The 13,054-nt window shown below is 46.3% G+C and overlaps 1 protein-coding gene across 3 annotated transcripts in view; it reads left to right on the top strand.

Annotated features, from left to right (window-relative positions):
* QRSL1 (glutaminyl-tRNA amidotransferase subunit QRSL1) overlaps positions 1–12,588 on the top strand; it is a 54,327-nt gene extending 41,739 nt beyond the window's left edge. For 2 of the 3 annotated variants that reach the window (XM_029595323.1, XM_029595325.1), the window contains 2 exons: positions 7,384–7,589; positions 11,579–12,588. In XM_029595323.1, the coding sequence (XP_029451183.1) occupies positions 7,384–7,589; positions 11,579–11,790 (418 nt within the window). In that variant the 3' untranslated portion in view covers positions 11,791–12,588. The remainder of the gene's footprint in view (positions 1–7,383; positions 7,590–11,578) is intronic. The other variant, XM_029595324.1, reaches the window with a different exon arrangement.
* The last annotated feature ends 466 nt before the right edge of the window (positions 12,589–13,054 follow it).

The following is a 13,054-nucleotide window of genomic DNA, read 5'->3' as shown; positions in this document are numbered from 1 at the left end:
TCTGACCAGACAGGCTTTATTCAAGCTTCGTGCTCCGTACATAACATGCACAGACTTTTTGAGGTAATGCATCGATCTCAAATACTGACTTCCCCCCAGGTGGTGATGTCAGTAGATGCCAAAAAGACATTTGATAGGGTAAAATGGACATTTTTGTTTAAGATTGTGGAGACATTGGATATCAGTGGTCAGTTTCGCCAGGCGGTAGGAACAATCTACAGCTACCCCAAGGCCACAGTCTATAGTAATGGATCCCTGTCTCGTGTCTCTTTATTGGAATGTGGCACATGACCTGGGTGCACCTTTATCACATTACATGTAGCAGGGCTCGTTAGCTCCTCTGAGGGTGTCTCTAGACTGGTCATAGCAGAGAGAGAGCGGAAGATATCCCTACATGCAGTTAGAAACCTAGAAACATGACAGCAGAAAAAGACCATGCCGTCTGTGCCCATCCACACCAACTACTCTGCCTTATAATCCCTACCACTTCTTCAGCGGTCCTCTGTGTTTATCCCATGCTTTCCTGAATTCAGATGATGTGTTGTTTGTATGTCGCTAACCCCCAAGATCACATTGCTCATTTAGTAAGGTATCCGGATATAAACTAAGTCCTTCCAAATCTGAGGTTATGTCATTGTCAGGAACAGTGGCTGGAATGATTTTTCAGCAATATGAGTTCAGATGAGCATCAGAGTCCATGGAGTACCTCGGTATTTGAGTCCCCTGTGAGAACGGCCAATAAATATAAAAATCAAAGTAGAGCACGTGGGATGGATCGCCTCACATTGCTCACTCTGTCTGGATGAATGCGAGCCACTCTGGGGTAATTTTCCAACTCTGCGGTTTTGGACAAAATCCGCGGGGTATGTTTTACCCATGGGCTTTGCCTGAAAATTGCGTGCGTGCTTCGACGTTGAATCTTCCTGCAGACCTTTGCACCTGCTTCTTTGGTGGGTACATTTTCTGTGGAAATAATGTGAGTAGTGTTTGAAAAAGTGATCAAAGTGTGTAGTTTCCTGCCCCCAGGTACACCCTTTGTTAATGTGACGGGGGAGGAATACACTTTCTTGGTCCCTAAAAACACAGTGTCTCATGCAGAGTAAGTTTTACTCAATCGTTTTGGAGGTAAAAAAGGCCTTGTCTAAGGGTGGGATGGATGCAGGCAACAAGCTTGGGGAGCCTGCAGTGCCAGACCTTGGGAGTTACTATTTAGCAGCACAGAGGCTATACAATGCAATAGCTGGGTGAGCCTCATGAGGCAGAAGGAAGGAAGGAAGAACAGTACCCTTCGTATTGAAACATTTGCCATTTGTCCTGACTAGATCCCTAACCCAGGATATTAGGCAAAGTCCAATGTTTAATTCAACCCTGTAGGCTTGGTATAAAGCCTTGAAGATATGTGTGCTGGACAAAGGACAGAACCAACGCACAAAGCAGGTCATACGTTAGACCTTATCTTCATAAACGAGGGAATCTCAACCCTCACTATACCAACTTGCCTCCCAGTACCCTGGACAGACCATCGACTCATATCATCGGTCTTAAAGATAAAAGAACTTCCTCCGCTACCCACAAATTCAATAACTATATCTGTCCGGAAACAGTGCTCAGGAGACCTAATCAGTGAACACCTGGCCAAGGAACTAGCATACCTTGACCTCTCCGACGCTAACTCAGCAACTTCATCCTGGACCAACATCACCAAAAAAGTAGCAGATAAAGTGTGCCCCATGACGACCAAACACATCAATCCTAACAAAGACAACAGGAAACCTTGGTTCACTCCGGAGCTGAAAAAACGTAAACAAGACCTGAGATGCAAGGAACAAAAATGGCGAAAAAACCCATCTTCAAACACCCTCCTTAGCTACAAATCGTGCCTCAACTCATACAGAAATGACATCAACAAAACTAAAAAAGAATATTTCTCCAAAAAAATTCACCACCTTATCTTTGATTCAAGAGCTCTTTTCTCCTATGTCTCAACTCTTACCAAACCCCCAGCACCTACAATTCCAGATGATCAAGCTCTCAACAAAGCGAATGAACTAGCAGACTTCTTCGACAATAAAATCACCTCACTCCTAGCCCCCCTCAAGGGATCATCTACACATCTAAATCACGTAAACAACCACAGCTCCCAATCATCGCACTCAACCTATCAACATTCATCACACTCATCAGTCCAACAAGCATCAATCCCTACAATCAAACAATCACAACCTTCATCGCACTCAACCATCCAACAATCAACACTTTCAACCACCCAACAACCATCACATTTAACCGCCCAACAATCCAACACAACCCTAGCAGTGCTCACCACCTTTGAGCTTACATCTACACTAGAAATAGAGAATATCCTCAAGAAGATAAAACCATCCTCGCATCCATCAGACCATATTCCGTCAAACATACTGAGTATGATCACTAACATCACAGCCAAACCTATTGCTGACATCATTAACTGCTGTCTCTCCCAAGGCCAAGTCCCGAACCAACTTAAGCTGGCCATGCTCAAACCGCTCCTCAAAAAACCCAACTTGCCCACTTCAGACCCAGCTAACTTCAGACCAATAGCAAACCTTCCTATTATAGCCAAAATCATGGAGAAAGTTGTTAACAAACAACTTTCAGAATTCCTGGACGATAACAACATACTCACCCCAAACCAATTTGGCTTTCGTAAGACCAGGAACACTGAATCACTATTAGCCTCACTATCAGACATCATTATCTTCAATCTGGAAAAAGGCCAACCTTGCCTCCTAGCACTTCTGGATCTCTCCTCAGCGTTTGACACCGTAAACCACCAGTGCCTCCTGCAACGCCTAAATGACATCGGCATCACAGGAGCAGCCCTCAACTGGTTCAAATCATTTTTGGAGAACAGATCATACAAGGTCAAGATAAATAACAAAGAATCTCACGCCATTGATTCCAAGAGGGGGGTACCGCAAGGATCATCGCTCTCTCCGACTCTTTTCAATATATATCTTCTCCCACTCTGTCACTTACTCACCAACCTCAAGCTAATACACTTCCTATACGCGGATGACATTCAAATTCTCATCCCTATAGAAGAATCACTACACAAAGCAATGTCATACTGGAATACATGCCTGTCAGCTATCAACAAACTACTCGCCAGCCTCAACCTGGTTTTAAACACAAACAAAACCGAACTCCTCTTTATAGCACCAGAAAACTATGTATCACCCACACCTCCTATCTCTAGTCAACTTACGGATACTTCCTTGCACTCCACCTCTCAACAAGTAAAAGACCTGGGGGTCATTTTAGACAACGGATTCAGCCTCAACAAATTCGTTAATAACACAACAAAAGAATGTTTCTTTAAACTACAGACCTTAAAGAAACTAAAGCCACTCCTGCTATACAGAGACTTCCGCATGGTACTTCAAGCCATCATACTTCCCAAACTGGACTACTGTAACTCCCTCCTACTAGGCCTACCAGCATGCACCACCAAACCACTTCAGATGGTCCTAAATGCCTCTGCAAGAATCCTCTCAAACGCCAAAAAAAGAGACCACATCACTCCAATCCTTCATCACCTCCACTGGCTTCCGATTAAATACAGGATCCAATTCAAGTCCATAATGATGATACACAAGGCACTACACAACATAGCTCCTCTCAACTTAACGTTTCAAATTCAGCTACACACCTCCATGAAACCGACGCGAAGTGCGTATCAGAACAGACTAATCACCCAACCGGCTAAATCCTCCCTGAGGAAACGCGCGCTTTCCACAGCGGGCCCTTCACTATGGAACTCGCTACCTCCAGACCTCCGCCTTGAACCTGACCACGCTACATTCAAAAAGAAACTTAAGACTTGGTTGTTTAAACAAGCATTCCCAGAAAGCTAAAAGCAGGAAGAAAGTCATGTTTCAGACTATTCGCTCTCTCCCCATCCCACAGCATATAACTTCACAAAGAGACCAGTTGAAATAATCGGGTCATTTATTTATCTTATACCTTTATAATCATATATATTATATTCAATCATGTTAGAACCTTATAACCACGCTATTTATTTATTAGGTATTATTTATTAACTGTCAGCAATATATACTAATTCGTTAATTTAATTAATATGTTCAATGTTTATGTTCAATGTCCAATGTTCAATGTTAATTAATATGTTCAATGTTCAATGTAAACCGCTAAATGAAGCGATAGTTCTTGTTTCTTGTAAACCGGGGTGATATGTATTTTATACAGGAACCTCCGGTATATAAACCCTATAAATAAATAAATAATAAATAAATAAAGATGCAATTTCTCCATATTTGCTAATCCCAATTTCTGATCTGAACATTCATCAGAGGGTAGGGCAAAATGGACCGAGGCAGGTGTAGTGCATATGAGCATCTTAGTTACAGAGATTCCTTGCGCTGGGCCCATATTGGAGGAGTTTGAGATCTAGGCATGATATTGGATAATACATTGAAATCATCGGCTCAGTGTGCTGTGGCAATCAAAAAAGCAAACAGAATGTTAGGAATTATAGGAAGGGAATGGTTAATAAAACAGAAAATGTCATAATGCCTCTATATCACTCCATGGTAATATCGCAGCTTGTGTACTCTGCGCAGTTCTGGTCGCTGTATCTCAAAAAAGATATAGTTGCGATGGAGAAGGCACAGAGAAGGGCAACCAAAATGATAGGGATGGAACAGCTCCCCTATGAGGAAAGGCTAAAGAGGTTAGGACTGTTCAGCTTGGAGAAGAGACGGCTGAGGGGAGGATATGATAGAGATGTTTAACATCATGAGAGCTCTAGAACGGGTAAATGTGAATCGGTTATTTACTCTTTTGGATAATAGAAGGATTAGGGGGGACTCCATGAAGTTAGCATGTGGCAGATTTAAAACTAATTGGAGAAGTTCTTTTTCTATCAAAGCACAATTAAACTCTGGAATTTGTTGCCAGAGGATGTGGTTAGTGCATTTAGTGTAGCTGGGTTTATAAAAGGTTTGGATAAGTTCATGGAGGAGGAGTCCATTAACTGCAATTAATCAAGTTGTCTTAGAGAATAGCCACTGCTATCACTGGCATCAGTAGCATGAGATCTACTTAGTGTTTGGGTACTTGCCAGGTACTTATATCCTGGATTAGCCACTGTTGGAAACAGGATGCTGGGCTTGATGGACCCTTGGTCTGACCCAATATGGCAACTTCTTACATTCTTATGATATCCCTTAGAGCCTACGGTTTGCATACAGGCTATTGGCACATTATTTTGCAAAAGATTCCCAAGTGCAAAGTATAGCCAAGCATTTGACAGCATTTCTAACCATGCAACCAGAGGGCTAGCTGAAGATAGCTGCTATCTATAATCTGTTAGTACTGCAAAATGAAGATAAGACTAGAATTCTCAGCGATATGTGGTCTGTGGACCTGGGTACCCCAATCTCTTGGTAGATATGAGAGCAATAAGAGTGAACATTGTGAAGAGCCCCAGACGAGAATGAGGGATGTACAATATAGGTTAATCCAGAGAGCTCATGGTACTGCTCATCAACGCTAAGATGAAGCAGCAAGAAAATCCGGTAAGTGGGAGCATCATGGTCATGCTGCAGGGTACAGCTTTTGTGGCCTAGGTTGCAGCGCTATTTGGAGGAGGACCTGTGAGATGTAAGGTTTCCAAGGCGCAGGAGGCCCTGTCACACGGCTTACTTTTGGCCGCTCACACGGTAAGTCTGGTGCACTGGAAGCAGATTTCCCCCTCAGAGATATAGGAATAGCTGGAGAACATGATGATATGAATGAATGCAGGAAACGGTTTTATGGGGTCCCTTCCTTTTCCAGTAGCTTTCCTGAAGGTCTTCTGACCTTTGCGGGGGGGGGGGGGGGGGTTTCTCTTGGTTCTGATTATACAAGGGGTTTCACCGCAGGAACAATGACAAAGGTGGCAGAGGTTGTACTCTGCTGACATTTTTGTTATTTATAAAGGGGGAGGGTTGGTCTGATCAGGTAACATCACTGAACCATGGGAAGCAGGTTTGAAGGCCACGTCTGCTTGTTTTAGAAAAGTTGTTTACATAAAATAAGTGTTGCACCCAAGTGGATTAGGTCGAGAGGAGGAAGAAAGCCAGGAAATAAAGAGCTTTCTGTTCGCTGTGCACCGGGTGTCCGCATGGGAATCCGGCATCGTCCATGACCTTTACAGCATGCCCGGCCACGCGTGATTGCCAGCTTGTGAAATTGATTGGATTCTGCACGATGACAGGGATGTTTGTCTTCAGAGCTGCGAACTTCCAGTTTCCAGCCAATTACGCTTGAGAGCAGGACTGGGCTCGGTGCCCGTGGAAGAGCACAGCACATCAGCCGGGCACCCGACTCCTCTCTTCTGGAGCTGTGCAATAAACAGACGAGTCATCCGTGGCCCTCTCGAGTTACTTCTTCAGTGACGGCAGAACCTGAGCTCTCCGGCTTCTCTCATTGAACATGCAAGACGTGGGGGGGGGGGGGGGGGGAAACACGCTACAGCCTGGAAGGTTTCCCTCCACTCTGGGGTTTAAGGAACAGCGGACAGTTGTGCAAAGCAGAAACACGGCTTATTACAGGCAGAGCTCCCCTGGGTAACCCAATGCCCTTTATAGCTGCAAATGGGAAGCAAAAAAACATTCGTGCTCTGGGCTGTTTGCTCCCTCCCCGTGGCTTTCTTTTAATCCAGCCTTCATCTGTCACTGCGAGCTCCAGTCCCAGGGCTGTTTCCGACTGGACAGTCCACCTGATTGCATCCCCCAGACAGAAGGAATAACCAGCATGACATTTTAATTGCCGATTGGCCCCCCCCAGCGTTCTTCAGCACACTATAGTACATGTACGAAGGCAGCAGTGCCTTCTGCATGCCAGCATTTGGAAAGCAGGGAGAGATGGACGTCTTGAACACTCATAGAAAATCACATTAAAACCCGGGGGCTTTTGAAGGGAGAGGGTATAAAAATATATTTTTCAGAAAACGTCCCACTTAAGGAGGGAGAGACTTGAGGATTCCAGCAGTTGCCTAAAAAAAAGTAATACATCTTTTTGAAGTGATGCTTTCTGGGCAGAGCAGGCGCTTGTGCTATAAAACGGAAATATTTCCCCAGGCTTTCGCTTGCAGGGAACTGCTTCTGCTGGAAACCCCAGGGCTAACCTTCCGCACTGTGCGAAGGAGCGCGAGCTTGCTACAGGTGTGATCTCCCTGCTCGCCACGCGGGGGAGACGTTCCTGGCGCCTGCTTTGGAGGCACTGCGCGATGAAGGGCTAGCAGGGTTTGGTTTTTCCCTCATAGCAAGGGGTTAGTGGCATCTGCTTTGAGGATCTTCCTTTCTTTCTCATGCCGACTCTTTTTGTCTTTTGCAGAAACTACGAGCGGTACTGTCTCAAAGCCCAGAAGGTGAGGCGGCTCATCGCAGAGGACTTCGTGAAGGTCTTTAGTTCAGGGGTGGATGTTCTGCTCACCCCCACCACCCTGGGGGACGCACCACAATTCAAAGAATTCATCAAGGAGGACAACAGGACGCGCAGCACCCAAGAGGACATCTTTACTCAGTCTGCAAACATGGCCGGTAAGAACATCGGGGCTCCCACTGCCCCTTCTCTAGAATATTGGTCAGCTGCCTTAACAGGACACTGTGTATTAAGGACACCCTTCCCTTGAGTAGAGAATTGTAATGGTAAAAACTTTTATTTATTAATCACCCTACCACAAGTGCGCCCGAGGTGAGATACAATAAAATAGCAGCTTCAAAATATGACAATCATAAATTACACCAAAGTCAAAAATAGACACTAGAACAGCCAGTACAAAAATATATTAAATCAACCATAGTCATCAACGTGATTTCACTAAAAATCAGATACCTCCCCCCCCCCCCCCCCCCCCCCCCCAGTCAAAAAAGAAAGCCAGCAAAAACACAGAAGCAAACCATTCCACTTAAAAAATGGAAAGTGCCTTCCAGGAAGGCTGGGCGCATCCATCTTGAGCCCAGTAGAAGAGCAGACCATGACGTCAGCGTGTCCCCTCCTCCGCTGCTGGCGCTGCGGGCCGTGCCGTCTCGCTGCATGCAGACTCTGTAGCTTCTCAGCTGGCCAAGCCGAGTCTTTCTTACTGATGTCCTAAAGACTGGGAGACCAATGAATGCAGCCAGGGAAAGTAGGTTTCCCGACTGAATTCAAGCCTGAAATCCCTGCAAAGAAGAATGGAACGGGATACGCGCGTTTGCTTTCACAAGGGGGGAGTTTGTAACGCGCTTAAGATCCACTGGTTTTCAGGGTGGACTCTTCATGCCTAAGGTCCACTTTGTGTGCAGGTGAATTTGGCGGATCATTTTCAGCTCCACCTTACATTATGTGTGCTGAAGGTTTTCGGGAAAATGTACTTGCAAGCGTCCAAAGCTTTCCCCACGCCCTCCCCCCCCCGGAATTCCTCCGCTCAGTCTGGTCCTTGCGTTTGAGGACATGGCACAAGTTTGACCTGCGTATCAGATGGTCAGTTTTGCTGAAAGGCGATGTCTGTGGGAGAAACGCAGTTTTAGTTGCGGACCTGCCTTTGAAACTTACCTTGTTGGAGTCCCAATATTCTGGCTGCACACCGCTAACTTTTTTTTTTTTCTTTTTCTTTAAAGCAAAAGGTTTTCCATGTAAACCATACACTTGAGCTTTTAATTCTTGTTCTCCCCACATTTTGGAATCAGAGTGAGCCTGGAGGGGTGGCTATGATGTAATCGGGCATGGTTAAGGCAGCCTTGCTCTTGGAAAGTAGCTCAGACTGATAGGGCGACAGAGGGATGTGCACATCAGAGGTTGTGAGTCGTGAGGCCGAAGGTCTCCGTGCACGAGACATGAGTAGCACTACCCAGGATCTGTTATTCCATTAATGACATTGCATTTAGTGTCTTTTGTAAAACAATGTTTTACTGAACAGCTGATTGATATCTGTACATTTATATACACACAGACATATACAATGTGTGAGTGTATGCATACAGTGTGTATGTATATATATATGTGTGTGTGTGTGGAAATAATAAAAATATTAGGGGCTCTGGGTAATTCCTCAGCCCCACAGTGCAATCACATGCATGATTGGCAGGGCAGGCTGCACAGAGCCCCGGAATCTGTGCAAAGCGCGGGGCTGCCCCAGCAGCTTTGAAATAAAGACCTGATCGGAGGGGGGGAGAGAAGGCACCTGCACAACCCCGACTCTGCAGCACCAGTGGGGGAATTGCTAACATGCCGGCCTGCCGGGAGGGGAAACGGGGAACCTCCGAGGTCCAGGAAGGAGGAGGAGGTGGGGCAAGTTTAAGAGACTGTTTGGGAGGGAGAGAGGAAGGATGACAAAGTGGAGAGTAGAATGAGAAGCGAGTGCCCACACTCCTGCACTCTTCTTCCCACACCCCCAAAGCATGCAACCCACGGACATACCTCTGCCCCACCCAATACCATTCACACCACCTCACCCCAGAAATATTTAGCCTGAAACACATCTCAATACAGTCCCATCCACACGCAACCCCCTACTGCCACTCGTACCACATAAACCACCAGACAGCCACTCGCAGCCCCAGCCCACTGCACACCACTTACACCACCACCTACAATGCATCTCGCACCACCACAAACCAGTTGCAACCCTTAGCCCCTCCCCTTCAAACCTGCTGTCCCCCTGGTGTCTTACCCCCACCTTACACCACAAACTCATACCCTCGCACACCCCCCTAACCACAGCTACCACATCATGCACACAGCTGGAAACCTTATTGCAATACTTGTCCCCCTCCCATCCGCATACCCACTTATTCCTTCCCACCACCAACTTACACCTCCACCTACCCACCCCTCTAAGCTCAGTTAAATGCTCAACCCTCTTGTAGACCTACTCATCCCTAGCCACTTGCCCCCTCACAGTACCACACACCGCTCACACCACAAAAACATATCTTCACACATACCTCTACCCACCCATAACCATCCATAGCCACTCAGACCACTCTCCCCCCTCCTAGCACCACCACACATTACTCACACATGCATCTTTCACCTCCATTGCCACACTCCTCCCAACACCTATACCTTCACGTTATCACCCACACCATACAAACCACAAACTCAATTACAACAGCCACCCCCCCAACACATCTATTCACTCTCTCACGCCACCATGCACCACCCATTCACACAACACCCACCTGCACATACGCGCCAGTTCTGCCACACAACCCCCTGCCAACTATACACACATGCTCCCCCTTCAAATACCCCCCAATCACCCCTACCCCCATACACTTCCATCTGCATCTATCCCTCGACATCCACCTGCTGTACGCACATACTCCACCTCCCTCCAACCAACCCCACCTCCACTACTGCCACCACCACCAACTCGAGGAAGTGGAACGTACGAGCACATACAACCCAACCTCAGCCTACCCCAAACCACCTGCACATCTCCCCCTGCACGCACACAGACACACACACGCGCACCCTACACCGTCACATCTCACCACATCACTGCCCCCTACTCACCCAGGGGGCGGGAGAGAAGGGGGAATGAGTGCACACTCATTCCTCCCAACCCCCTACCATCTGCACCCCCAATACCATGCCTCTGTCCCCCAACACACACGCCCTCTGGCCACTCCCTTATTCCACTGCCACCCCCACATACAGCTCACCTACACCACTAGCACCCTCCGCACATATGAGGGGAGCAGGACAAAGTGTAGAGTGAAAGGGGGAAAGTGCCTTTACCCATGAGCCCCACGAACACACGCACACCTACCCCTATTCCGCCGCACCCACACCCTTGTCTTCCTGTATTCATGTATATTCTGCTTTTTTGGCACTTCAAAGCCGTTACATTCAGGTACTGTAGGTATTGCCCTGTCCCCAGATGACTTACAATCTGAGTTTGCACCTGCAGGTCATACGCTCTTTGCAAGCAATTCTAAACTCCTCTTCTGGGGGGTTTCCCTCACCGTGCAGGCACACTCCAACTACGGGAACAAAAGGAGAGCCAGGCTCCCGAATTCGATGGCTCCCTCCCCACCCGGCCATGCAGGCAGGAGCATAGAGTCCAGAGCAGAAAGCTCGCTGGCGGGGTCGGCAAGCAAAACCCCTAGTCGATAGATAGATATAGTATATAATTGGAGCAATTGTAGTCATTTAATATTTGGGGAAGGAAACTACTGCAGTGCTATTAATGCATTTAAAAAAAATCATTTTTAACACATTCATTACTTTCAACTGAAAGAGTTAAATTTTTTTTTTTTTAAACATATTACAATTCCTGCGAGTCCAATTATGCGCACACACACACACACATGCACGCAGTGTGGGGGGTGTCGTGTGTGACCTTTAGAATTGGGCTGGGACATAGGCCTTCCCCACGGTCGTACGCCGGGATACGTGACAGGATCTGACTGGCTGTCTGAGCACAGCGTTGTCCCTTTCAGACAGTCGCAGACCACGGCCTGGGACAGTCTCCCTCTTGATCCAAGTTGTGTAATTCAAGTCATGTGTGACCTTTGGTTTTTGTTCTTATTTTTATCTTCAGGCCTGCCAGCCGTGACTGTTCCTGCTGCCCTTTCTGCCAGGGGCTTACCGCTGGGGCTCCAGTTCATAGGCCGTGCATTCTGTGAGCAGCAGCTGCTGACGGTAGCCAAGTGGCTTGAAAGAGAAATGGAAGTCCCCGTGCTTCAGTGGCACAGAGCCATGGAGAGGGAGCACCCGGCCCTTCCACACAACAAGTTGGCTTCTCTCTCCTAGGAAGGGGACAGCTGTGAATCGTAAACTTGGAACAGTTTTGAATTCTCCTATTACTTTCAGGAGGCTCTCTTATGTGAAGAAAATGCAACGTTTAACACTGCTTTTGTATAAAAAAAAAAAGTGTATCTTAAATGTTTCTGCATGCTTCATATCCAAGGGTTGTACATGTTCAGCATTTCTGTCCCTGAAAGGACCCTTCTTTTCTCTTGTAAGAAAAGTAGAAGCAGGATAGCAGGAGCTCTTTAATGTGCGCAGTGGGAGGGTGACACTATATATATAATAGTAAGTAACTGCAGCTAAGGACCAATCAGCCCTCCCAGTCTGCCCAGTTGTCTTACGTTCTGGTTCTCTACCACTCTTGGGTAGGTGACCCTATGAATTCCCATATTTAAACCATTCCTGTTCGTACCTTGGATCGGTCCAGACAAGTGGTTTTCTGCATCCCTACCAGCAGATAGAGGTAGAGAACAAAACGTTGAGGCTCTGCTACATAACCGAGAGTGCCACCTGCAGTCCCTCAGTATTTCTCTGTCTCCAGCAGATGGTAGAGGTGTAAACACTGTTTAAAAGTTCCATCTTAGAAGCGCACTCCAGATGTATTCCATGCATTAAGAAAGGTGGAAGGAAGGTCAAATGATTACCAGCATGGTTAAAGGTGAAGTGAAAGAATGCTTTTTAGCCAAAAGGTTTTCATTCAAAAATTGGAAGATGGATCCATCTGCAGAAAATAGGAAAAAGCCTAAGTATTGGCAAGTTAAATGTAAAATATTGATAAAACAGGCTAAGAGAGAATTTGAAATGAAGTTGGCCGTACAAGCAAAAACTCATAATAAAAACTTTAAAAAATATATCCAAAGCAGGAAACCTGCAAGGGAGTCGGTTGGACCATTAGATGATCAAGGGGTTAAAGGGGCTCTTTGGGAAGGTAAGGCCATTGCAGAAAGACTAAATTAACTCTTTGTTTCTGTGTTTACAAATGAGGATGGTGGGGAGATACCGGTTTTGGAGATAGTTTTCAAGTTTGATAAGTCAGATGAACTGAACCAAATCAGTGTGAAGATTTAGTAGGTCAGATTGACAAACTAAAGAGTAGCAAATCACCTGGACCAGATACCATACAACCAAGGGTTCTAAAGAACTAAAAAATGAAATTTCAGCTCTATTAGTAAAAAACAATTGTAACCTATGATTAAAATCGTTCATTGTACTTGAAGACCTGAGGATGGCAATGTAACCCCAATATTTAGAAAGGGCTCCAATGGTG

Source organism: Rhinatrema bivittatum, chromosome 3 (assembly GCF_901001135.1).
Source record: "Rhinatrema bivittatum chromosome 3, aRhiBiv1.1, whole genome shotgun sequence".
NCBI lineage: Eukaryota > Metazoa > Chordata > Amphibia > Gymnophiona > Rhinatrematidae > Rhinatrema > Rhinatrema bivittatum.
Note: the sequence above shows the minus strand (reverse complement) of the source record. Positions and strands in the feature narration are given on the sequence as shown.